The sequence below is a fragment of the Hyperolius riggenbachi genome, chromosome 11, assembly GCF_040937935.1.
Source record: "Hyperolius riggenbachi isolate aHypRig1 chromosome 11, aHypRig1.pri, whole genome shotgun sequence".
Taxonomy (NCBI): Eukaryota; Metazoa; Chordata; class Amphibia; order Anura; family Hyperoliidae; genus Hyperolius; species Hyperolius riggenbachi.
In genome coordinates, this window is record NC_090656.1 from 20,205,941 (window position 1) to 20,233,091 (window position 27,151).

The 27,151-nt window shown below is 43.9% G+C and overlaps 1 protein-coding gene across 1 annotated transcript in view; it reads left to right on the plus strand.

The window, feature by feature from the left end:
• LOC137538785 (neural-cadherin-like) overlaps nt 1–27,151 on the plus strand; it is a 242,347-nt gene that overhangs the window by 187,615 nt on the left and 27,581 nt on the right. Inside the window, exons 22-28 of the mRNA XM_068261105.1 lie at nt 3,306–3,583; nt 10,693–10,898; nt 12,094–12,224; nt 14,362–14,489; nt 16,345–16,462; nt 19,106–19,283; nt 21,092–21,258. Coding sequence (XP_068117206.1) covers nt 3,306–3,583; nt 10,693–10,898; nt 12,094–12,224; nt 14,362–14,489; nt 16,345–16,462; nt 19,106–19,283; nt 21,092–21,258 — 1,206 coding nt within the window. The remainder of the gene's footprint in view (nt 1–3,305; nt 3,584–10,692; nt 10,899–12,093; nt 12,225–14,361; nt 14,490–16,344; nt 16,463–19,105; nt 19,284–21,091; nt 21,259–27,151) is intronic.

Below are 27,151 nucleotides of genomic sequence, written 5' to 3' on the forward strand. Positions count from 1 at the left end.
GGATACCATCTGCATATTTTCCATATTTTCCATATACTTATGCCTGCTAATTGGCAATGACGAGAGCTCCACTCGTCCTGCCCTGAGCCCCAGCGGGTCCAATCACTTTAAAGGACATTATCCCCGCACTTTGATTGGCCCAATAGGCTGCCTGTCACTTGGCAGGAAACTTGACAGGCAGCACAGAGCGTACTCGCACATACGCAGTACGGCACCACTGGTACAAGGAAAGGGGCTTGGCCGCGAGAAACCTATCTGACAATATTTGGCAAAATTGTTTAAAGGATACCCGAACTGACATGTGACATGATGAGATAGACATGGGTATGTACAGTGCCTAGCACACACATAACTATGCTGTGTTCCTTTTTTTCTTTCTCTGCATGAAAGAGTTAAATATCAGGTATGCAAGTGGCTGACTCAGTCCTGACTCAGACAGGAAGTGACTACAGTGTGACCCTCACAGATAAGAAATTACAACTATAAAAGTCTTTCCTAGAAGAAAATGGCTTCTGAGAGCAGGAAAAAGATAAAAGGGGTCAATAGTTCATAGATTTTAGCTCTGGCATACTTCAATGAATGTGTCATTTAGTAAAAAATAAATGTAAAAAGTAGATTTAAACATAAAATTAAACTGTGGAATATCTTAAAAAGTCATTTTTAGGAGACGGAAGATGGATGCAATCGTTTATTTCCAGCCAGAAAGAAAACAAAATAAATATACCAACGTAAAAAAAAAAAAAAGACGATATTCCTCAGACGCTCCAGATCTAATAATTAATTAATCATAACTGTTCTTGTATAGTGCTAAAAGCATGCTATTATCATACAATAAAACTTATATTTTATTCATTATGAGACTCGGAGTAACCAGAGAATGGCCTTTACTTTTACACTTTTCAAAATGAGAGAGATATTAATAGAAGTGGCATGAAGGTTCGAACAAGAGATCAGAGTCGCAAGAAACTAACATCAACCGCTAAAAGCAAACCTGAGCCAACGTCTCTTCTAATTGATCTCATCTCTGTCACCTTCTACCTATCGTTTTACAGACGCACATATGGGGGCCTCATTCACTAAGAGAAAGGTGTTTTAAGTACAATAACCCTTCAAGGAGTAAATTCAATGACTGGAATGTACTATATAAGTCCCTCTGCCTCCTCATATCAGAGTCGTCTTCTGAATGAACTGTTCGCTTTTTTGTTGTTGTTGCTTTTTTTAAAGTTTTATTTGGCATTTTTCTTTTTTAAAGGAAAAGTAAAAATAAACTTATGATATGATTTGTTTGTGTAGTACAGGGAAGAAATAGAGCGTTAATAATAAAGAAACAAGTCTCATATTGTTTCCAGTACAGGAAGAGTTAAGAAACTTTAGTTGTTATCTATGCAAAAGAGCTTCTCTGAGCTCCACCACCAAACTGGTCGCTGATTTCTGGAGCACTATACATCAAAGAAAAGTTCAAAGGTTCATTCGTTCTACAAACCACACTCTATATTTTAAACTATAAGACAGAGCAAACTGCAACTATGACAATATGATGCAATGTTATAAAAAAAAGGCTATAGAACTGAAAATAAAAATATGAGACTCATATCTTTGCTAATAATGTTCTATTCGTTATCTGTACTACACGTACAATTCACTATATCATAAGTTTTTTTCGCTTCAGTGTCACTTTAACGAAAATCACAGATGATTTAATAAGTGACAAAGGGGTTGATTCAATAAACTGCATTAGTGCGTAGCGCGTGAGCGCTGTACACTTTACGCATGAGTTATTCACTCTACGTGCGTTAAAGGATGCCCGAAGTGACATGTGACATGATGAGATAGACATGGGTATGTACAGTGCCTAGCACACAAATAACTATGCTGTGTTCCTTTTTTTTTCTTTGCCTGAAAGAGTTAAATATCAGGTATGTAAGTGACTCAGTCCTGACAGGAAGTGACTACAGTGTGACCCTCACTGATAAGAAATTCCCCTTCTTACCCCTTCCTTGCTCTCAGAAGTCATTTTCTGCTAGGAAAGTGTTTTATAGTTGGAATTTCTTATCAGTGAGGGTCACACTGTAGTCACTTCCTGTCTGAGTCAGGACTGAGTCAGCCACTTACATACCTGATATTTAACTCTTTCGGGCAGAGAAAGAAAAAAAGGAACACAGCATAGTTATTTGTGTGCTAGACACTGTACATACACACGTCTATCTCATTATGTCACTTCGGGTATCCTTTAAGACTGGTCAAGTAAGTGTGTGTATTTGTATATTTCCTTTCTGTTTGTGTGGCAATAAAATGGTGTTGGGGCCCCTTTACAGCTGCTCCATTTTATCGATTTTTAGTGTTGTGCAATGTGTGTGCTGTGAATGTACAGTATACTGTGATCTTTTTGAAATAGTTAATTTATTTTTTTATTTTTTTTAATTTTCATTGTGAATGGACCTGACCAATCTCTTCTGATAGTTAACTGTGGTGATTGTAAACAATTGTTTTGTGTTCAAATCATCAACACTCATCCGATATCAGATGAGTGTTGTCTACTTACTGTATGTATGTCATTCAGTGCAGTTACGCCATATTACCACACGCTAAGTAACATACGCGCGGTATAGCGTAATGCTCCTATTGCGCGCACCTTGCGTTGTTTTTTACAGACGTAACTTTTCTGTGCGCATTTTGCATAACCCGCGGAGAAAAGTTACGTCCGTAAAGAAAAATAACGCAGTTTAGTGAATCAACCCCCAAATCACAGTAGGTGGCAATATACATATTATAAGGTTGGTGCTTGATCATTGTGATCAGTCCCAAGTAAAGAAGTTACCGAATCAAGTTTTATCATTGATATATTTATGACGGATCAGCCCTGAAACACTGGAAGCTGTTTACAAAGCACGATTTTATCATTCACGTTTCTCCAGCTTTGCGTTCCACCTCTGCGGCGATGTTTCGCAGAAGCGGAGCCCTCAGCACATCTGATCTGAGGACAGCTATGGTAATGCTTCCTGATAGATACATTCCAGCCATATGTAGAACTCGCGCATAGTATAAAGTCAGACGCGAGACTTTATGATGGAGAAGGCCAGGCCTGATCCGAGAGGCCCAATAAAGGTGAAGAAGCTGCTTGTAGCATGAATTATGGAGGGCCGCATACAGTTGTACAAGACAATACCATTTGTCTGCTGACATAAAATCTATGCCTTCAGTTTGAAGGGCAGGAAGGGGGGGGGGGGGGGGGGGGGTCATAGCTGCTCTCCTGCGTCTTCCTTTCTGTACATTTCCCTGATTCTTGTTTTCTCTCTTCTCGCTAGCTTGAGGCAGCTGTTCGGACAGAAGTTTTCCCGGGAGAGACAGACTTCTGCCTGCGAGCCGTGTGCTTGAAGAGCGCGGTGTGTCCGAACCGCAGTCCCGCCAAAGCCTCGCTGAACCTCGTGGATGGAGGCAGCGCCTCCTTCGTGTCAGTCATCCACGATCTGGCCGCGGCCTGCAGGTGTCCGCCTTCCGGGAGGGCCCGGCCGTCCTGCTCCTCTTTACCGCAGAACCCGTGTTCGCACGGCGGAACTTGCGTGGACACCCCCGGCGGATACAGGCAAGTGAAATTGGGGTCCGCCGAGTTCCCCTGTGATTTACTGACATGTATACATTACACAGGTTCTGTGGCCAGTGAAAAGCGATAAAACTTGGGAGTTTATTAAAGGAGCAAAATAGCGAAAAATTGTAAAATGCAGGTTTACACATAGGTATAAGAAGTACATTTCTCCTAGGTTAAATTGCACTATAAATGGCCTTTCTCCCATGTCCCTGTCACTTACAGTAGTCATTTGTGCATCTCTTCGTAGAGGATTCTCAGGGTTTTCTTTATTTGTAAAACTACCTATTGAAGGGCAGTTCCTCCGTCCAACTGCCAAAATAGTGTGAAAATAAGTAGGGAGGGTGGCCAACATCATTGTATAGATCATTTCTATAGTGTGCCTGTGTAAAGAATAAAGGTAATACAGAACACCCCCCCCCCCCCTTGAGGAGATGGACTAGTCCAAAGCATGTCAGATTTGAACTGCCTACTGTAAGTGATAGCAACATAGGAGAAAAGGATTTTAATCTGGGAGCAGTGGCGTAACTATCGCCCCTGCTGCCCCCTGCAGTGGTGATGGTGGGAGGGGGGCGGGTGACACTTCCGTACACTACTATGCATAGCCCAGCTGGGTGTTATTATCCATTACCTTCTCCCAGCAATTGGGTCTTCTCCACTTCCTGGTTATTTTCCAAGTGCTAGGCAGCCAGCCAATCACCATGCGGGTTCAGTCCCTGCATGATGATTGGCTAGTTGCATGACAATTGCAAACTAACCAGGAAGTGGAGGAGACCCCATCGCTGGGAGCGGGTAATGGATAACAACTCTCTACTGGACTGTGCATAACACAAGTGTGCTCTGCATGATAATGTACAGGACTGACAGATCTCGGGGAGAGGGGATACATCTTATATGTATGTAATTTACAGTACATAGTGGTCCATTATATTCGGACTAAAGCCAAAAAATTATTCTACACTGAAATAGATTTGACAACCGCTGATGGTCATCTAGCTATCTTTAGTTAGATTTGGTGATGGCAAGCATCCTCCAGGCCCCTCGACTCTCTCCAGGCCCTAGGCAACTGCCTAGGATTGCCATGTGGATGATCCGGCTCTGGCTCAACAACTCCCCTTTGAAAAGACAGGCAATATCAGCTCCCCTTCGAGAGCAGCGCTATACTAGACCTGTGTCTGATCTTGCTGTATCGGTGTAAAAACACCCTTATTATTACTATTATTGATTCTATGGTACCAGCATCTTCTGTAGAATACAGATAAATAGCATCTATAGTACAACAAAGTGCTCATACAAAGCAGGGCAAAGCAGGTAAAATAAAGGAGTAAAGCTCTGTTCACATCTAAAATCGAAATCGCTGACGGCAGCAAATTTCGCTTTTTTTTTTCGCGTGTTTTTATTTTCCCCCTCCAGGCGCTCCACTGCGTGGTACGAATTTTGTGCAAAGCACTTTTGTAAGTGCTTTTGCAAAGCGATTCGATTTTTTCACTTCCTGACATCAGTCAGGAAGTGAACTGTTTGACCCGGAAAAGAATAAATACAATGTATTTATTCTTAAAGCCAATGGGTACCGCTGTAAAAATAAAAAAGTCAGATACTCACCTAAGGAGAGGGAAGGCTCGGTCCTAATGAGCCTTCCCTCTCCTCTCCCGGTGCCCTCGGTGCTGCGCTGGCTCCCCCGTTCGCGTCCGCCGCCGCAGGGACTTCGGAGGTCTTCGGGAGCACTCGGGCTTCCGAAGACGGGCCACTCCATACTACGTACGTGCGAGCGCATCATAGAGGGCGCTCGCGCATGCGTAGTATGGAGCGGCCCGTCTTCGGGAGCCCGAGTGCTCCCGAAGGCTTCCGAAAGCTCTCTTCGGCATGCGGAAGTGGCAGTATTTGACCGAACTGGTCGAATACTGCTACGGGGGATCCTGCGCGGGACCGGGCACCAGGAGGACCGAGCCTTCCCTCTCCTTAGGTGAGTATCTGACTTTTTTATTTTTAAAGCGGTACATTCACTTTAAAACCGCAAACGCATTTGCCGCATAAAACGATTTTGTGAGCGTTTAGCGCTCTTCCTATACCTTTCAATAGAGCAAAATCGCCCCAGAAATGGTACAGGCACCGCTCTGCGGAGCGCAAAGCGGAGGAAAGGCGCAGATATGAACCTTCTCACAGAGAATCATTGCACAAGCGTTTTGTGGGCGATTTTGAAAATGATATTTCCCACCTCCATGTAGTATGAGAGCTTGCCTGCACAATCTGTTCATAGTATTCTACATCTGCTTGCCTTGTGTGTACATGCACCTTTGCTCACAGACCTTATAGCATGACTGCAGAGTTCTCCCCCTCTCCATATAACAGAGCAGGCAGCTCACTACTAGAGATGGACAATAGGACACTACAGTATAATCTCGTTATAGTAAACTCTGATATAGTAAACATTCAGGTATAATAAACTAAGGGCTTGATTCATTAATCAGCGAATTGTAGCCTGCTGGCTATCAGCAGCACAATACTCTAGGCCTGCATGGATTACCTCAAAAGCACCAGCTGGTGAGACCACCTATGCTTCCTGTGTAAGCTGCTGCCTGACTATTGTCATTTGTGACTTGCTTGTGCATGGCTGCAATGCTACAGTATTATCCAGGCTACACAGAAATGTGGACAGAGGAGCTCACTATATGTACTGTACCTGCATTACCTGGTGAGACCTATGCTTCCTGTGTAAGCTGCTGCCTGATTACTGATGGAATTGTCTGTCATCCGTGACTTGCCTGTGCACGGCTGCAATGCTACAGAATTATACCTGTACTGTACTGTACCTGCATTAACTGGTGAGGCCCATGCTTCCTGTCTGTGCAAGCTGTTGCATGAATATTGCATGCAAATCCCTGCATATTGAGCCCTGTGCATTGTGATCTAGCTTAGATGCTGTCTGTGCTCACTTGCTGAAGCATTGAAAAGAATAAATGACTCCCAATTATTGACTGAATTAAGATCCACTACCATAGTATTACTTATGTGCTTGAGTATGACCATTTCTGTTATAGTAAACCTCTAATATAATAAACCACTTTTCTAAGTCCCTTGGAGTTTACTATAAAGGGATTCTACTGTAATAATTACAATCCACATGCAAATTGAATGCAGATTGTATGTGGCTTGGAACTGGGCCAATTAAATTCACCAGGAAATGCAATTGATTGGCCCAGTTCTAAGCCGAAAAAATTTGCATCCACCACTCCCTTTCTCTCTTGTCCCTCTACCACTGTCACACTCTCCCTCTAACTCTGATCTCCCTTCACCTCTCTTTCCTCTCTCTTCCACTCCCCCTCTCTCACATTCTCTCTCCTCTTCCTCTCCCTTTCCCACTCTTCCCGTCTCTCACATTCTCTCTCTCTCTCCTCTCCCTCTACAACTCTCCCTCTTTCACCTTCTCTCTCTTCCTCTTTTTCCTCTCTCTCACATTCTCTCTCCTCCTCCTCTCCCTCTACTACTCTCCTCCTCTCACATTCTCTCTCCTCTCCTTCTCCTCCTCTCCCTCTACCACTCTTATCCTCTCTCACATTCTCTCTCCTCCTCTTCTCCCTTTACCAGTCTCCCCCTCTTTAACATTCTCTCTCCTCTTCCTCTCCCTTTCCCACTCTTCCCGTCTCTCACATTCTCTTTCCTTCTCCTCTCCCTCTACTACTCTCCCCCTCTCTCACATTCTCTCTCTCTCTCTCTCTCTCCTCTCCCTCTACAACTCTCCCTCTCTCACCTTCTCTCTCTTCCTCTTCTCCCTCTCTCTCACATTCTCTTTCCTGCTCCTCTCCATCTACTACTCTCCTCCTCTCACATTCTCTCTCCTCTTCTTCTCCTCCTCTCCCTCTACCACTCTTAGCCTCTCTCATATTCTCTCTCCTCCTCTTCTCCCTTTACCAGTCTCCCCCTCTTTAAGATTCTCTCTCCTCCTCCTCTCCCTCTACCACTCTTCCCCTCTCTCACATTTTCTCTCCTCCTCCTCTGCATCTACTACTCCCCCCTCTCTCACCTCCCCCTCTACCACTCTCTCACATTCGCTTTCCTCCTCCTCTCCTTCTATCACTCTCCCTCTCTTCAACATTCTCTCTCCTCCCCCTCTCCCTCTACTATTTACTATTCTCCCTTTCCCCCACATTCTCTCTCCTCCTCCACTCTCCCTCCCATTCTCCCTCTCTCTCACATTCTCTCTCCTCCTCCTTCTCCCACTCTTCTCTCCAACCTCTCACATTCTCTCTCTCTCTCTCTCTCTCTCTCTCTCTCTCTCTCTCGCCTTTATTTACCACACTATCTTCCCTATTTCTCTCTCTCCTTTTTCTTCTCTTATCTCTCTCCACTTTTTCTTTCAAACTCTTTTCCGCACCTCCCTCTATTTCAACTCTTGCACTATTTCCAGGACCTCTTTCTCTGCCATTTGAATTCTCTCTCCACCACCTCCTCCTCCCCCTCACCTTTCTATACCCCTCTCTCTACCACATCTCTTTCCCCACACTTGACTCCATTACCGCTCTCTCTCTCTCTCCCCGCCGTTTCCATGACCTCTCTCTCCCCCTCTCCACTATCCCCCCCCCCCCCCCTTCTCTCTCTCTCTCTGCAACCCTTTATCTGTCTTCAGACAGTTATCTAGCTATCCAGCCTTGTTCATTAAAAACTAATTACAGCAATGATATCACATGATATCTGCCTTATGTTGTGAAATTTACCACGTAGGCATGATTGGGATTTCACGCAGCGGAAGGTATTTTATTTTTGATTTTTTTTTCTTCCTATCCTGGCAGCCAAATAGAATTTATTAATTTTATTTGATTCTCTTTCTTTGGTAAACCAGCTTGTGTCTCGGCTGCTGCCGCGGCCCGGACGGATTAGACCCCAGTTCGCCTCTTATCCCGCCAACCTGTAATATTCTTAGAAGCTCTTTAAATAATTTTCCCGCAGACGTCTTTTGTTCATTTTTTAGCGCGCCTTCCTCCCGGCCGCGGCTTAGCGATATATTTTATAGAAATCGGAGCGAGGAGAGCGGATTAGCGGAGAAGCCCCAGCAGATGGAGGAGTCATTTGTATTCATTAAACGCCGTGCTGCCGGAGAGAGATGTTTGTATGATGTATGCGTTGATGGTATTTATATAATCCCAGCCTAAATCTGATTACAGCTGCTTAACCGTGTTGTCAAAGTGTACCTGAGTGTCACGTGCGCAAAACTGACTAATCCTTCAGAGAATGAGGCCTATTACAGCCTGGCTGAATAATAGACCCTCTGACAGCTGTGTACGCTGTGGGTCCAAATGTTACCTTTTTTCGTGCCAATCAAGGCTTTCGCAGCTAAAAATCCTGTTTTAAAAATCTGGTCATGTGACCAGGAGCAGCCCAGCTGAATGAGATCACAGCAGGCTCCATGGGCATGGATGTTGCTATTCAGCTTAGCATCATGTTGCTTAGGCTGCTAGAAGGCGGGGCATAGACAGGGCTGTCTGAGGGGACAACATCCTGGAGCTCTGGAAGTCTGTACTGCAGGAAACGTTTTAAGTACAACTAAACTCAGGATTTCCTCTGTGCTATAAAAGATTAGCTTCAGCATGATAGTCTTTAGGAAGAAAAAAAATTCATAACAATTTATGAAAATCCTAAAAAAACTGAAGTTTTAACTTGGTTTAACATTCCTGAGAGCACTGAAAGAGTTAAGCCTCAGTATTTACTTATGAGCTGAGAGCCTTGGCAGAGCTCATGGCTAGGATTCACAGCTGCTGATGAGATCAGATTGGAAACTGATCTGGCCAAATAAGAACAGTTACAAAGTAGTGAATTTCTTAAGCCCCATCTACACTATACAATTTTTTGTCCGATTCATTGATTCGATTCGTTCAATCTGACATGTCCGATCGGGATTCGATTCAATTTGCCATTGTTTTGCAATGGCAAATTGAATCGAATCAAATCCCAATAGGACATGTCAGATGAATCGAATCAATGAATCAAATCAGACAAAAAATTGTATGGTGTAGATGGGGCTTTAAGAAGCCAACTAAATGTGGAATAAAAACTTTTCATTGTGAGCTGTGCTAAAGTTCTGGTCCGATTTTAAGGCACATACACACACTTGACAAATGTGGCCGATAATGACCAACGCTGATAACTGAGCGTGTGCCTGGTGGATCAACTCGACCCTGCAACAGCTGATCGTATTGTCTGCACCGCTCCCCCGCCCACCACATGACATCATGCAGGCGCCGCTCCGTCGTCCCTCCCCCTCCTTACCCCGTATAGCAACAGTACATGTCGCCAGCTGCATAGCTGACACGCATCTGTACACAATGGCCAGTGATCTCGCCCTAGGGGATCGTGCCCGGATACCAAACCGGCGTCATAAAATCAAGAGGTGTGTACCTTTAGAGGTTACCTCCCAGTCACTTTAAAATTGATTTATATGACATCAGTTAATAAAGAAAAGAAAAGAAATAGAAAGCTGCCACTGAGTGCTTACATGAGAATAGAGAAAGAATAGAGAAAGAAAATGTTTGTGTTGGAGTTGGAATGTGATGTGACAGACATAAAAGTGTAAAAAGATTAATATGAATACTAATAAGAGCCATAGTTTCTTACAGACTCTCACAAAAGTTGTACTAAAAGTTGTACTAAAACAGATCTGAACAAAGAGTTCATCTTTTTGTAAAGCAGGTGGGCGGGGTTAGGTGAACTGCTCTGTGTTCACAAGAAAATACGGAATGATGATGATGGGATAGAGTAGGAGTTTGGACAGCAACCAGAGATTTATTCTGTTGTTCATTATACAGTTATTTAGTCTTCTTACTAGGAAAAAGGACCCAGTCAGTCGGTTATTTTTAATGTATTTATTTAATTGATGCAAATTCACTATGATATGCACTGAGAAAATGGGATGCCAAACTAAGGCTTTAACATAGAATGGGTGGGGCTAACACAGAGAAGGGAGTGGCTTAGCTGAATACAAGACCTATATGTGTTGTGCACCTTATAATAATTGGAAATCTAGTCTTCCTTATCAGTTTAGAAAGTATTTTTAATCTGCACAAAATCAGTAAAAATTATATGGATAATAATATTTTGTTTTCTTGTCTACACATCAGGTGCCAGTGCCTGTCACTGTTCCATGGACCACTCTGTCAGCTGACCCTCCGTAGTTTCCATGGCGATGGATACACGCGGTTCCCACCAATGCGATTCTGCTCTGAGAACCATCTGTCTCTAGAGTTTATCAGCAACCGACCTAACGGGACTTTACTGTACCACGGGCCTGCGTCCAATCAGCATTCAGGGAATTTCATATATATAGGTGAGTGCATCAGAAAAGTGGCGGGAAGATGGAATCTTGCTGTGTGCATGCTGATCTTGCCGGGAGTAAGCGGTAAACTCCTGGGAGTATGGATACCATATGCATATTTTCCATATTTTCCATATACTTATGCCTGCTAATTGGCAATGACGAGAGCTCCACTCGTCCTGCCCTGAGCCCCAGCGGGTCCAATCACTTTAAAGGACATTATCCCCGCACTTTGATTGGCCCAAAAGGCTGCCTGTCACTTGGCAGGAAACTTAACAGGCAGCGCAGAGCGTACTCGAACATACGCAGTACGGCACCACTGGTACAAGGAAAGGGGCTTGGCTGCGAGAAACCTATCTGACAATATTTTTCAAAATTGCTTAAAGGATACCCAAACTGACATGTGACATGATGAGATAGACATGGGTATGTACAGTGCCAAGCACACAAATAACTAGGCTGTGTTCCTTTTTTTCTTTCTCTGCCTGAAATAGTTAAATATCAGGTATGCAAGTGGCTGACTCAGTCCTGACTCAAACAGGAAGTGACTACAGCGTGACCCTCACTGATAGTCACTTCCTGTCTGAGTCAGGACTGAGTCAGCCACTTACATGCCTGATATTTAACTCTTTCAGGCAGAGAAAGAAAAAAAGGAACACAGCCTAGTTATTTGTGTGCTAGGCACTGTACATACACATGTCTATCTCATTATGTCACATGTCAGTTCGGGTATCCTTTAATGGGACCCAGCGCTGAAAGGGGTGTAATAAGATTGTGAGTACTTTGGACTATCCTATTTCAACTTGGCCACTTCCCACTTGACTGGGCCACCCCCCCAGATTTATGTGTGGCATGCTGAATGTGCCTCTCCCCACCTCACACTTCCCCACCCACCCCATACACACCTTGTGTTTGGCTTTCTACAAAAGTACCCAGGTATGCCATTGACTGCATCCAGAGAGGAGAGGAAGCAAGCTTTTCTAGTTGGCCAAGCATTTTTGACATGCATGACAGTTGTTCTGTTTGCGTTCTTCATTTTTAGATTCACTTATTATCATCCTGATAGCAATTACAATTTGCTCTGTTCAATTTGGGCGTTTCGTTGTGCTTTATTCGGTCTGTGGTATAGTGCTCTGCCTGCTGGTCAAGAAGGGTACTACAAGCGTTTATGCCAGCTGGTAGTAATGACCTCTTTTCACCTATACAGACATCGTGCAGGGCGCACCAGGGGTGAGGATCGGACAAGCCAACGACAGCATGTTACATCTACGGCTACCCGAGGGGCAGAACGTGACAGACGGCAGGTGGCATCGACTTGACGTTCGGCTGAAAAACAAGGTGATTTTTTTTGTTTTAATTTCACTTGGGTTAACATGTAAATATCCGGGGAAGTCACGTAAAATACACAACAACCAGAGTGATTTATGCACCAAGCAGACACGGCCGATAACAACCAATCTATGCAGATTGCGCCCGTGTCTGGCTTGACATGTTTGTTCTCCATGGTAAATGTTTGCAGTTCATGGTTTGAATAAATTTCACTTCCTACGCTGAAAGAGAACCGGTCACAAATGTATAACTTCAGGCGAACTCTACTGCGCATTAAATGAAATATTTCTTCAAATAATATGAATTTTTGCTGTTTATTTTTAAAGGATACCCGAGTTAACGTGACATGATGAGATAGACATAGGTATGTACAGTGACAAGCACACAAATAACTAGGCTGTGTTCTTTTTTTTCTTTCTCTGCCTGAAAGAGTTAAACTTCAGGTATGTAAGTGGCAGTTCCTGTCTGGGTCAGGACTGGGCCAGACTACAGTGTGACCCTCCATTAGGAAGTTACAAGTATGTAACACTTTTCTATCAGAAAATGGCTTCTTAGAGCAGGAAAGAGATAAAAAGTGTCAACAGTTCAAAGGTTTTAGCTCTGGCATACTTCAATGAATGTGTCATTGAGCAAAAACAATAAAACAGTAAAAACGTAAAAAGCAGATGCAAATATAAAATCAAACCGTGGAATATCTTTAAAAAGTCATTTTTTAGGAGGAGGAGGATAGATACAATTGTTTATTTCATTCTTTTATTTTCACCTCGGGTGTCCTTTAAAGAGAATCTGTATTCACAAAATGAAGTATAAGCAAACATCCCTGCCTGTTTGGGGTCATCTCCTAGCCCCCTCTGTAATATTTTTGCTGCTCTCTGCTGCAATAAAGAGGGTAAAAAAAACTGTTTTATAAACTGTTTTGTAAACAGAAAAGATGGCCACCAAAACAGGAAGTACATCAGCAGAGCAGTGAACTCAGTTAATACACAGTAAGTACACAGAGAATTCAGTGAGTTACACATTGAATTCAGTCTCCAGAGGTTATGTGCAAGTTTTGAAAGAGCTCTGTGTCAATGTAGCATGACAAGCTGTGTCTTTAGAGCCTGGAGTCTTGGCTCTGCACTGACAGGCAGCTTCCTCCTCAGCCAGCTATTCTTTGTTCAGTTTATCAGTCTGTGTTTATCAGCCTCACAGATAGCAGACAAGCTGACAGTGTGAGCAGGGACATTGTCTGTGAGGAATAATCATCACAGGAGCACTGGAGGGGCTTGGAAGGGGTTAACTTGTTCACATTACTGAAGAGTTGGCAGCCTTCCAGACTCAGCCGATAAGTTAAGGGAAAGATAAGTTGATTTATTACAGAGATGGTGCAAGTAGAAAGTGCTGCAGTAAGCCAGAGCATAATGGAACAGCCTTAGGAACTTGTAGGATAGGAGAAATACTGCTAAAATTTTTGTTACAGAGTCTCTTTAAATACCTTTTCCCTATTGGTCATTGAAGCCAAATGTCGTATCAGGATCAACAGAGGAGGGTGGAGCCATGTGCAATTTTTAAGGGAAGGAATGAAAATGAGCACATTGCTATAGAATCTCTGACCTCTGGAACTGCTGATGATGCTAACACTTTCTCCATCATATGCTCAGTTTCTATTGCTCAGGGTTGTGAAAGATGTTGCTGTCAACGTTCTCAGGATTCCTTTTTGGCATTTAGATCTCCAAATAATATTTTTGTCCAATGACTTTGCTGTTACCTGGTCCAACCAACCAGACTTATGACACACTGAATACTACAGTGGCATCAGAGTAGCTGTTGTAAAGCATGATGGGAGGTGAGACGCAGGAGACGAGAGATCAGTGCTGTGATTGGTAGTATGCAGCAGACTTAAAATTCTGTCCAGCACCCAGCCTAAAGCAGATGCTGGACCTGCCAGTTAGCTGCAAACACAATCTCTTCTACTTGGCATTTGGCAGCATCATATGAATTAAAGTCAGGAGAGCGTATAATGCATCACTATAAGGCATAGCGGCTGTTTTATTGTATCTGATATAGATGAGCTGCATGAAGAGTTTTTTCTTACTTGGCTGGACTAAAACATTCAGTTTTACAACACAAGCCATATTTAAGCAATTGAAACAATTATCTGTTTTAGGTGTTGATGATGACCCTGGACCACTGCAGTACTGCCGTTATTTCTGAGAAGGAGGGAGTCGGCAAGCGATTGCTGTCAGAGGATCGTACGGACTGCGAGGTTCAGGGACCGATGGAACAGGAGTGGAGGTAATGAGGATCATTGTCACTTCTGGACTTCAGAATATCAATTAACCGACAGACTGGCCATGTCTCCTACAGAGGTGTATCTAGAGGGGTGCAGACATGGCTCATGCCATGGGCGCCACAGTGCAGCACCCCCTGGCTGCTTAGTTTATGTATATAAGATGCATCTGGCTAATTAATTATTTTTATTGGGGGGGGGGGGGTAGTGACTACTTGATTATATTATCTGAAGGCATAGAAATATTTGATTCTTTTATCTGGAATCGGATTATTCCAGTGACTATTTAATTGTTAGGGACATGGCTACTTAATTCTAATCTCAAGGGGACCATGGCTTCTCAATGTATGTACTCGGGGGCATTGGGAAGTCCGGCTGGCTTATTCTGGTACCTTGGGACAACACAATTGGTTTACAACAGTAGTGCAGCCTACAGTTAAAAGTTAAACTGTCTCTCTGGCAGTATTGAATTGTGGTCTCCATTTCTTGCTGGACTGAGATATTCCAACTTGCCTTAAAGAGGAACTCCAGTGAAAATAATGTAATAAAAAAGTGCTTCATTTTTACAATAATTATGCATAAATGATTTAGTCAGTGTTTGCCCATTGTAAAAGCTTTTAAATCCCTGATTTACATTCTGACATTTATTACATGGTTACATTTTTACTGTTGGCAGGTGATGTAGCTGCTACATGCTTTTTTGGCAGTTGGAAACAGCTGTAAACAGCTATTTCCCACAATGCAGCAAGGTTCCCAGACCGGAAACTGCCAAGAGTACCTACTTTTCTTGTTTGTTGTGGGAGGGGTTTCACCACAATATCAGCCATACAGCGCCCTCTGATGGTCTGTTTGTGAAAGGAATAGATTTCTCATGTAAAAGGGGATATCAGCTACTGATTGGGATAAAGTTTAATTCTTGGTCGGAGTTTCTCTTTAACACCCTCTCAACCAATACACAAGGAGGGCGGGGAAAAGGAGGGGACACATATTAATTGGTCTTCCTGGCCCTGTATGGTCTTAATTCGTATGTGATGCTCAAACAAAATAGCTGTAATGGTGAGGGAGGTGGGAGGTTAGTGTTAGGAGTCAAGAGGGGAAGGTTAGAACCGAAGTAGGAGGTTAGTGTTAGGTGTTAAGAGGGGAAGGTTAGTGTTAGAATCAGTGTTGTTGCTATTTTTGATTTGGAGAAAATTTGGAGAAAAATTAGCTTGCATAGCTTCTAAAATCGATATTTTACCATGAAAAGAGCCAAAACTTGGAAAAACAATAATTTTTACAGCACACATTTTAACTGCGAAAATGCCGAAAAAATCTATATTTTTACCGCAAAAATTCATGAAAAACGCGAAAAATGTGCCTCAGAGGCGCTAAGCTTGATACCAGACTTGCATGAGTTATATGCTCCGTTCATAGCCTGAGGAAGCTGGATGTGCCTGTGAAACGTGTTGCACTTTCTGGAGTATGTAAATATTTTCGTTGAATAATATCAACAGTATCTTGTGTCTGCTCGGATTTTTATCCTTTTGGCGGCTCTTTTTTGCCTATATATTACTGTTGCTGTTTTTGGAGGGTAAGGGGGCTCTGACTGGGGGGAAGGGGGGGAGCATAGGTGCTATATTACCCAGACACACTCCTGGTCCCCTCTTCAACATCAGCCTAACTTTCACTAAAATGACGTTTTCAAAACCGATGGATAATGAGATGCTAATAATATGGAGCTTATGTAAATTTTACGATAATTTTACTTTTAAAGCTTTTCTTACCTAGGAAGATTACAGATTCAAGTTTTTATGCATGGCTTTCCCCCCCTAAATTTGTGTCCAAAGTTTCTTCCTTAATCCTAGTGATTTGTCTTTGAAGGAACTGGGATCCCCATCATGTCCTGCAGCTTGGAGGGATGAAAGATTCACTTTCTCATCCGCATCTACAGTCCAGTCCTTTCAAAGGATGCCTGAGGAATCTCGTCGTCAATCGGCAGGTGAGTATCGGAAACCGAACAGAAGTTGTGGCAGAGTTTGGATATCTGTGGCTCCCTTTTAAATAAATACACAACATAAAACACTGTGGACTCAATTAGCCCAACCAGCCAAGGAGTGTAGCTGAACTGTGTGGATGAAAGGGTTTCCTAATGGCTTCAGACTAGGAATATGTTTTCCTCTGAAGCATAATGAGCTACATACCTTTACTTTGTCTCAGTGACTTCCCATTCTTCCCACATTGCCCGCAGAGTTCCAACAAGTCTGTAGGCTGGAAGGGGGATGTCTGAGGAATGGGGTTTCCAATAGTGTAAACGTGTGATCCTATTCCTAATTGTATTTCAGAGAAGAACAATAAAATTGCCTTATTTTCTTTTAAAAATTCATCCTGCTTAAGGCACTTCTGCAGTTGCTCAACATATTTTCATCTAGGTTTTAAGCAGTCCTCACTGTGATTAGTTATGACCCAAATGATGGTTTCAAATTCATGCTGAATCCAGATTTTTTTTTTTTTTTACAGAGCAGTATTTGAAATTTATTATGCGCAAAAAGTAATAAATAAATAATAGCAGTTTTTGCAGCTGCCTGCTCAGTATACCCAGTGGTGTGCCTACCATAGGGCTGCAGGTGCTCACATCCCCGGGTGTATCCATGGCTAGGGGTGCCGCTGTGGTGCTCAGTCACTGTGTTCTTCCATCTGGGACCTTTTTTCATAGTTCGGGCAACATTCAGGAAAACAGCAGCAGGCAGTGCAGGTACTGTACTACTTCCTGCACTAGATGTAGCACCGCTTCCTGTCCCGTGGGCAATGTGTCTCCTCCTCTCTCTACACACAACCTGCAGTGAGTGAATGTGCAGAGCAGCAGGGTGAGTAGAGAGAATGATTGCTGTGCTGCAGCTGAGACATTAGCCGGGAGAGGCAGCAGGATGTGGTTAGTGCTTCAGAAGTTGTCTGTCATTAGTAGCCATGGGCACTGGCTGCTGTAAGACCAGAGTGTCCTAGACTATTGATTATTTATCCTGATCAGAGTAATTAATCAGCAGGGCAGTCTGTTGCTGAGTACAGAGTTTCATAAGAGTTAGCTCGGTCCACATCCTGATGATCATCCTCTTCCCAAAAAATGTGCAGCAACATGCTTGGTGCCCCTACCCGTCAACCTTCCCATCCCAAAAAAATTGGGGGGGGGGGAGCCTTCATGTAGATTTGGGAAATGTTGTTACCAAAAAACATTGTATCAAAAATAATTGTAAAAAACACGTTTAAATCTGTTTCTAGGGGAAGGTGAGGCGGGTGTCCACCCGGGGTGCGGTGAGGGTGGGGGGAGCAGCAGGCACAGAAGGACTCAGCTGTAGAGAAGAGGGCCCGACTGCTATCTCCTTGGGAGCCCATCAATGCTCCCTCCTCTATTGCAGGAATTTATGGGCAGCAGTAGCAGTCTTTTACTCACTTTCCTGGCTCCATGCGAAGATCACGTGCCACCGGGCTGCTCTGTCTCCAGCACCGCTCACTGCTTCCTGATTAGTGGAACTAGTGAGCGGCGCTGAAGACAGACAAGACCTGTGGCACGTGATCTTCGCATGTACCCACTGCTCCCTCCCCCCCCCCCCCACACCTATACCTGGCTAACCTATACTGGGGCACCTATACCTGGCTAACCATACTGACGACACTTATACCTGGCTAACCTATACTGGGGACACCTATACCTAGCTAACCTATACTGGGGACACCTATACCTGACTAACCTATACTGGGGACACCTATACATAGCTAATCTATACTGGGGGCACATATACCTGGCTAACGTATACTGTGGGCACCTATACCTGGCTAATCTATACTGGGGGCACTTATACCTAGCTAACCTATTCTGGGGACACTTATACCTGGCTAACCTATACTGATGACACTTATACTTGGCTAACCTATACTGGGGACACCTATACCTAGCTAATCTATACTGGGGTCACCTATACTTGGGTAACGTATACTGGAGGCACCTATACCTGGGTAACGTATACTGGAGGCACCTATACCTGGCTAATCTATACTGGGGGCACTTATACCTAGCTAACCTATACTGGGGACACCTATACCTAGCTAATCTATACTGGGGTCACCTATACTTGGGTAACGTATACTGGAGGCACCTATACCTGGGTAACGTATACTGGAGGCACCTATACCTGGCTAATCTATACTGGGGGCACTTATACCTAGCTAACCTATACTGGGGGCACCTATACCGGAGGCACATATACCTGGCTATCCTATACTGGGGTGCCTATACCTGGCTAATCTATACTGGGGCACCTATACCTTGGCTAACCTATACTGGGGGCACCCATACCTAGGAAACCTATACTGGGGACACCTATACTTGGCTAACCTATAGTGGGGGCACCTATATCTGGCTAACCTACACTGTGGGCATGATCACCTGGCTAACCTATACTGGGGTCTCCTTTACCTGTCTACCTATACTGGGGGGCTAAATACCATATCGCAAATGACGTTCTCAAGCCCATGGGGGAACAATTTATACTTTAGTCTAGAAACTGCCCTGTACTCTGTTGTATTGGAGACAAACTGGAAAAACCTTAAACTCTCTTCTTATGTATTTTTATGTGTTCCCCTAATAAAGATTGCGGATTTTGGAACCCAGCTGGAATCCATTAACAGCTCGGCTGGTTGCGGCCTCTGTGATGTCATCAGTGCCCAGTCTGCTGCGTGCGAGACGCCATCGAGGTGTATGGGAGATCTGGGGGGCACCCCAGGCTGTGGCTGTCTACCTGGCGATAACAGGCATGAGTGCCAGAGAGGTAATACTTGATGAGGCTCCTAATGGCCAGACTTCAAACCCGAGGTGGTTAATTAGGTGCTAATAATTCTGGCTTGCATTCTTATTGGCCAATGAAATACATTTGCACTTTCTGCTGAGTTTGACTGGCCTAATTCAAAGCCGTATCCAGTTTGTATTAAATTTGCATGCAAATAAGAATTATTAGCATCTTGTTGACCATTGGTGCTGTAATCCTTGCCCAGATGTAACTTGCCCTGGTATAACTAAGGGTTTCAGTTGCTAAGTGCTGAAAAGTAATTTTTTTAGATAAGATGAAAAATTACCTCCTGTAAGAAAATTTAGGAGAAAGGTTGATTAAATAAGGGCCAATGGGGTTGATTAAAGTGTAACATCACAGCCTGTGTGAAGGAAATACTTTGTTTATAAACTGTTGTAACAACTTATGTCAGCGACGGGGGAGAGGGGCAGAGCTGTACTATGTAGATAGGTGTCACTTTTCGTCACTATTCACAGAGGAATGATTTACTGTTTGTTTCTGCCCTGCTTACACACACACTGCTTTCTCACAGATCATGTGAGAACAGCTGGGTGATTTTTTTTAGATACAGAGAAGGATCTGAAGAGAAGGAGGCTTACTCTATTCCTGTTCTTGGATGGTTCATTTAAAATGAGCTGTTTCTGGCTCTGTTTACTTTTCCACTGCCAGGCTCAGAGAGAGAGAGAGAGAGAGAGAGAGAGAGAGAGAGAGACAGAAATACACAGAGCTGCAGCTGATGAGTTATGTACACTCTATTTGAAGCTATGTTTCTGCTTTCTATCATTCTAAAGAGTTTCCAGTCACAGTTTTACTTCTAGTGAGGACTGTTTCTGTATGCAGGAGGTGCTGGACATCCATAGTAATGCCCACAGTGAAAACTGTTCTTCGTAAATGTCATATTTTCACATAAAAATGAAAAGATGAAAAAAAAAAGCCTTTGTATTGCTATTTGCTAGTAATGACTGGAAAATATGTGACATTTAGAATTTTAGTTAACTTTGATAGTTGTCCTTTAAAGGACCGTTATCGTGAAAATCATAAAATGTAAAATACATGTAAACACATACACACATAAGAGGAACATTTCTTCCAGAGTAAAATGAGCCATAAATTACTTATCTCCTGTGCTGCCGTCACTTACAGTAGGTAGTAAAAATCTGAAAGAACCGACAGGACTAGCCCATCTCCTTATGGGGGATTCTCAGGGTTTTCTTTATTTTCAAAAGCACTTAGTGAATGGCAGTTGATCCGCCAAACTGCCAAACTAATGTGCAGCGAGCAGGGAGGCTGGGCAGCATCTTTGTATAAATCGTTTTTTGGGGAGTGCCTTTATTAAGACTAAAGGCCATGGTGAGAATCCACCATAAAGAGATGAACTAGTCCAAAACCTGTGTAATGTCAGATTTCTCCTATCTACTGTAAGTGACAGCAACATGGGAGAGAAGTAATTTATAGCTCATTTTACTCTGGAAGAAACATATTTCTTATTCACATGTATTTTAAATTTTATTATTTTCGCGATAGTGTTCCTTTAAGGAGAGAACAATTGTGAGTTATTGAGAAAGGTGAGATTATTCAACAGAAAAGCTCTGTGAATCAGCCTCAATATGTGACATTGGTGCTCTCGGTATATCTTCATTTACATCAATTCCCAGGTGGGAGGATGCACTATTTTATCCTTATGTGTAGAGTAACACCACACCAGACCCATCACCCAGTACATGGATATTCTTGTTCCTGTGTTTATGTTAGGAGGTGGCCTTTTCAGTGATGTTGAGTGTATTCCACAGACAATACAGAACATCTCTTCCAGTCGGGCGGCCTCATCAGGTACAGGTTCACCCAAGCGTTCCACCCTCAGAGGACTCACTTCCAAGCTATGGTGAGGACACGTCAGTCTCACAGCACCATCCTCAGCCTGTTCTCCAGTGACAGAACGGAATACATCTTCCTGCAGGTAACTGGGGGCGCCGCTGATCCTCTACACACTGACATGGCTCCATGCATAACCATCTGCACCATCCCGGGATCAGGCCAGGAGTTTGGCAGTTTTGTCATTTGACCGGTACTCTTATTGGGCCACCTAATATTGCTTAATTTTGAGTTAAAGGACTACTGTAGCGGGGTAGGGGAAAAAAGAGTTGAACTTACCCGGGACTTCTAATGGTCCCCCGCAGACATCCTGTGCCCGCGCAGCCACTCACCGATGCTCCGGCCCCGCCTCCGGTTCACTTCTGGAATTTCCCATTTTAAAGTCGGAAAACCACTGCGCCTGCATTGCCGTGTCCTCGCTCCCGCTGATGTCACCAGGAGCGTACTGCGCAGACGCAGAACATACTGCGCCTGCGCAATGCGCTCCTGGTGACATCAGTGGGAGGGAGGGCGCGGCCGCGCAGGTGCAGTGGTTTTCCGACTTCAAAGTCTGAAATTCCAGAAGTAAACCGGAGGCGGGGCCGGAGCAATGGTGAGTGGCTGCACGAGCACAGGATGTCTGCAGGGGACCATTCGAAGCCCCGGGTAAGTTCAACTCATTTTCCCTCGACTCCCTAAAGTATTATTTCAAAGGACCACTCCAGCGGAAAAAGAAAGCAGTTAAAATCTGACAGAACCGACAGGTTTTGGACTAAGGCCTCTTTCACAGTAGGACGTTGCGTTTCAGTGCGACGTTAAGGTCGCACAACACAGCCCTAATGCAACGCATATAGACTTTAACGTGGACGTTATTGTACGTTCTTTAACACTACGTTAAGACGTCTTTCTTTATGTGTCTGTTGGTGCGCAGTTTTCGTCGCACAGTGATGACTATAAACTTTTTTTGGCTTAGTATTGCGCATGCGTTACATAAAAAAAAACATTACTGAGCATGTGCAACACAAATAAAGCAGCAGATTCATTGCTAAACGCACAGCATGCAGCACTTACTAATAACGCTACACGTTACACACAAACGCAACGTGTGCACTGTGAATGTCGCACAAACTTAGTATTGCTGTGCGTTAGTCTGCGTTGAAACATTTTCTAACGTGCGACTTTAACATTGCTCTGTGAAAGAGGCCTTAGTCCCTCTCCTCATGGGGGAATTTTTTTTTGTTTGTTTTCAAAGGCATTTCCTGAACCTCAGATTAACTGCCAAAATAGCAAGATACCAGCCCTACTCACTTGCACACTATTTTAGCAGTTAGGCCACGTTTATATTACCAAACGCAGATGGCCGTGCGATCGGAACGCAAAGTGTACAAACGCACGCCATTTGCGTTTGCATGCGTTGCGTGGCTGATACCCATTTACTGAAGTGAATGGGTCAGCCGCGCGTTTCGGGAAAAAATGTGTGCAGCATGCGTTCACGGACCACACTGATCCAGAACGTATGCAGTGTGAACATCAGACAGTGCAGTCTATGCACTTTCTGATATCGTGCTTGTCGGCCTCCTGCACGCGTTGCGGACGGAAACGCGTGCAATGTGAACAGGGCCTTAGACTTAGCAACTGATGCTCAGGAAATGCTTTTGAAACCAAAATACATCCGGAGAATCCCCCATGAGGACATGAGAAATAAAGAAATGTGTTGTGCCTGATGAACCACACCTTATCTCATTCAGTCTCAACAGTTTGAGCTGTGCCAAAAATGTGTGAGGACCTCGGCCCCTGAGGACCGGTGTTTGACACCTGTGGCCAAGGGTATTTAGCTATGCTGGATTCTCCTCCCAGAGCATTCTGAGAGACCAGGCATGTTTTCTATTGGCTTCAGAACTCTCAGTGGACAAACATTCCACTGAGATCACCTGACAGGACTAAAGTTATTGCCACCTGAGATAGATTTAAGAATGTGAATCAGGGAGAGGAAAGATTTTACAGTGAGCAACCACTGACTACATCATTTATAAATTAATACTGTAAAAAATTTTAATTTTATTCATTGAGGCTAAAATCAAAATCATAAACGCAAACGGTTTTCAATTTTTTTGCGCGTTTTTGTTTTACCCCCTCCTGGCACTCCACGCTACGCTTTTGTACAAAGTGCTTTTATAAGAGCTTTTGCAGAGCGATTCCGATTTTTCATTTCCTGACATCAGCCAGGAAGTGAACTCTTTCACCCGGAAATGAATAAATACAATGTATTTATTCATAAAAAGCAATTGACACATAAAGCGATTTTGTGAGCGTTTTTCGCTCTTCCTATACCTTTCATCAGAGCAAAATCACCACAAAAATGGTACAGGCACCGCTTTGCGGCAAAGCGGACGAAACGCGATGTTATGAACCTTCTCGTAGAGATGTATTGCACAAGCGTTTTGTGTGCGATTTTGAAAATCACCTGCATTTGAAAAAAGGACGGAAACGCCCTTAGTGTGAACAAGCCCTCAGTTCGTCTTTAAAGAGAACCCGAGGTGGGGTGCTGACAATGCTATCAGCATACAGAGGCCGTGTCTGCTTATATTGCCCAGCCTCTGTTGCTATACAGTTCCCCCCTAAGTTCCCCCTGCGCTCTGCTATCCCCCATAAATCACAGCCGCACTGTCACGCAGTGTGTCACAGCAGGCTGTGTTTACCTCTGTAGTGTCACTCTCACCGCTCCCCGGCCTCCTGCATAGCTCCGGTCCCCGCCCGTGTCCCTTCCCTCCAATCAGCGGCAGCGGGGAGGGAAGGGACACGGGCGGGGACCGGAACTATGCAGGAGGCCGGGGAGCGGCGAGACTGAAAATACAGAGGTAAACACAGCCTGCTGTGACACACTGCGTGACAGTGCGGCTGTGATTTATGGGTGAGCGCAGGGGGGGGGGGGGGGCTTAGGGGGGAACTGTATAGCAACAGAGGCTGGGCAATATAAGCGGACCCAGCCTCTGTGTGCTGATAGCATTGTCAGAACCCCACCTTGGGTTCTCTTTAAGGCATACGGTACTTCATGTGCCATTGGTTGCATCTAGAAGTAAGAGATGTTTCCTCCACTGGTTATTTCTCAATACTTATTTCCCATGGTTTATTTCTGCTGTCTGATTTTATTTTTTTTAAACCCGTGTGGGAGCTGCCATCTTCCTGGTAGTGATATCACTATGTACAGAACAGGGAGACTTCACAGCATGTTTTTAAAGGGAACCTGAAGTGAGAGGGAAATGGAGGCTGCCATATTTATTTCCTTTTAAGCAATACCAGTTGCCTGGCTGTCCTGCTAATATCTTTAGCTGCAGTATTGTCTGGATCACAGAACTGAAACAAGCATGCAGCTAATCCAGTCAGACTTCAGTCAGAGCAGCTGATCTGCTGCATGCTTGTTCAAGGCCTATGGCTTAATATAATAGAGACAGAAGATCAGCAGGGCTGTCAGGTAACTGGTATTGTTTTAAAGGAAATAAATATGGCAGCCTCCATATACCTCTCACTTTAGGTGTACTGTAACCTTTTCTGCACAGTCTCATCGGCCTAAAGATAGCCATACGTCTAGTAATGTTTGGCAGATTCGGCCAAGAGACAAATCTCTTGGGAAGCTTCTGAACAAGCATGCAGCAGATCAGGTGTTTCTGACAATTTTGACAGACATGACAAGACTAGCTGCATGCTTGTTTCTGGTGTGATTCAGACACTACTGCAGCCAAGTAGATCAGCAGGGTTGCCAGGCAACTGGTATAGTTTAAAAGGAAATAAATATGGTAGCCTCAAGGTCCCTCTCATTACAGTTGTCCTTTAAAGAGACTCCGTAACAAAAATTACATCCTGTTTTTTATCATCCTACAAGTTCCAAAAGCTATTCTAATGTGTTCTGGCTTACTGCAGCACTTTCCACTATCACAGTCTCTGTAATAAATCAACTTATCTCTCTCTTGTCAGACTTGTCAGCCTGTGTCTGGAAGGCTGCCAAGTTCTTCAGTGTTGTGGTTCTGTGATGCATCTCCCCTTTCCTGGCCCCTCTATGCACACTGCCTGTGTATAATGATCTCTTGAGATACAAAAGGAAGGCTGTATACAGCCTGCTTGTGTATGGATGTATTTTCTATGTGTGGACATACTGTACATCAACCTACTTCCTGTTTTGGTGGCCATTTTGTTTGTTTATAAACAAACTTTTTAAAACTGTTTTTAACCACTTTTAATGCGGCGAGGAGCGGCGAAATTGTGACAGAGGGTAATAGGAGATGTCCCCTAACGCACTGGTATGTTTACTTTTGTGCGATTTTAACAATACAGATTCTCTTTAAAGAGGAACTGTAGTAAAAATAACATAATAAATAAAACTGCTTATGTTTACGGTAGTCATTTATAAATGATTTAGTCAGTGTTTGCCCATTGTAATATCTTTTCTCACCCAGATTGACATTCTGAAATGTATCGCCGATGGCAACATGTTGTCGTGTCAGGTGGTCTCTGTGGAATGTTGTTTTTACTGAGAGTTTTAGCTATGCACAGAGGGAGCTACGGCTTGCTTGGCAGGTGGAAAAAGCCGTTATTTCCCACAATGCAATGGGGTTCACAGACAGCAAACTGTTTAAGAACCATGGTTATGACATCACATTGTGGGAGGGGTTCACCTATTTAAAGGGGCACTACAGCAAAAATTGTAAAATGTAAAATATGTGCAAACATATACAAATAGGAAGTATGTTTCTTCCAGAGTAAAATGAGCCATAAATTACTTTTCTCCTATAATGCTGTCACTTACAGTAGGTAGTAGAAATCTGACAGAAGTGACAGGTTTTGGACTAGTCCATCTCTTCATAGGGGATTCTCAGCAAGGCTTTTATTCTTTATAAAGATATTCCCTAAAAAGGATTTAAACAATGATGCTGGCCAGCTTCCCTGCTCACTACACAGTTTTTTGGCAGTTGAACAGAGCAACTGCCATTCACTAAGCGCTTTTGAAAATAAATATATCCCTGAGAATCCCCTATGAAGAGATAGACTAGTCCAAAGCCTGTCACTTCTGTCAGATTTCTACTACTTATTGTAAGTGACAGCAACATAGGAGAGCAGTAATTTATGGCTCATTTTACTCTGGAAGATACATACTACTTATTTGTATATGTTTGCACAAATTTTAAAATTTACAGTTTTTTGTTGTAGTGCCTCTATAAAGGGAAGGCTCTTGATGCCATAAAACCTTCCTGGTCCTCTCTCCGTCCCCTCGTTCCACTGCTGACCCCTGGAAGGCTTAGGAAGCACTCATGACCCGAATGGTTCTGAAGATGGGCACATTTGTACAAATTCCCTCGTCTTCAGAAGTAAATGGGGACACGAAAGCTTCTAAAGCCTTCCAAGAAGGGCCAAAGATGTATTTGACCTGCTGGCTAATTTCACTTGGTGGACAGTGGTGGGAACGAGGGGATAGAGCGAGGACTGGGTACGCTGCCGGTGAGCTGTGGGCAGAGTGAGTCTAATAACTGCTCTCCCTGCTGCCGCTCAAATTCCCAGCAGCATATAATGCTATTCCCCCTCCGAGTAGTCACAACTCAAAGGGACGGGTAATTCGGGGTCTGGCCACCACCGGAGCCCCAAATTACCCTTATGTAGGGATGGGATTTTGAGTAGCACACTACTCCAATTCGGAATTCAGATGAAGTCTAATGACTTCACGTGTGACCGCGGGATGGGGGGTTAACTTACCCAGAAGTCTTCGGGCTGTCTGTGTTCTATTGCGTATCATAGGCGTAATGAAAGCCACGTTCCAGGACTCACTTCCGTGCTTCCTCTTTCAAGTCGGAAGGAGGAAGCGTGGAGGTGAGTGGTGGAACGCGGCGTTCATTACGCCTATCACGCGTAATAGAATGCAGACAGCCCGAAGAATTCTGGGTAAGTTAACCCCCCCATCCCGCAGTCACACGTGAAGTCATTAGACTTCATTTGAATTCCAAATTCGAGTA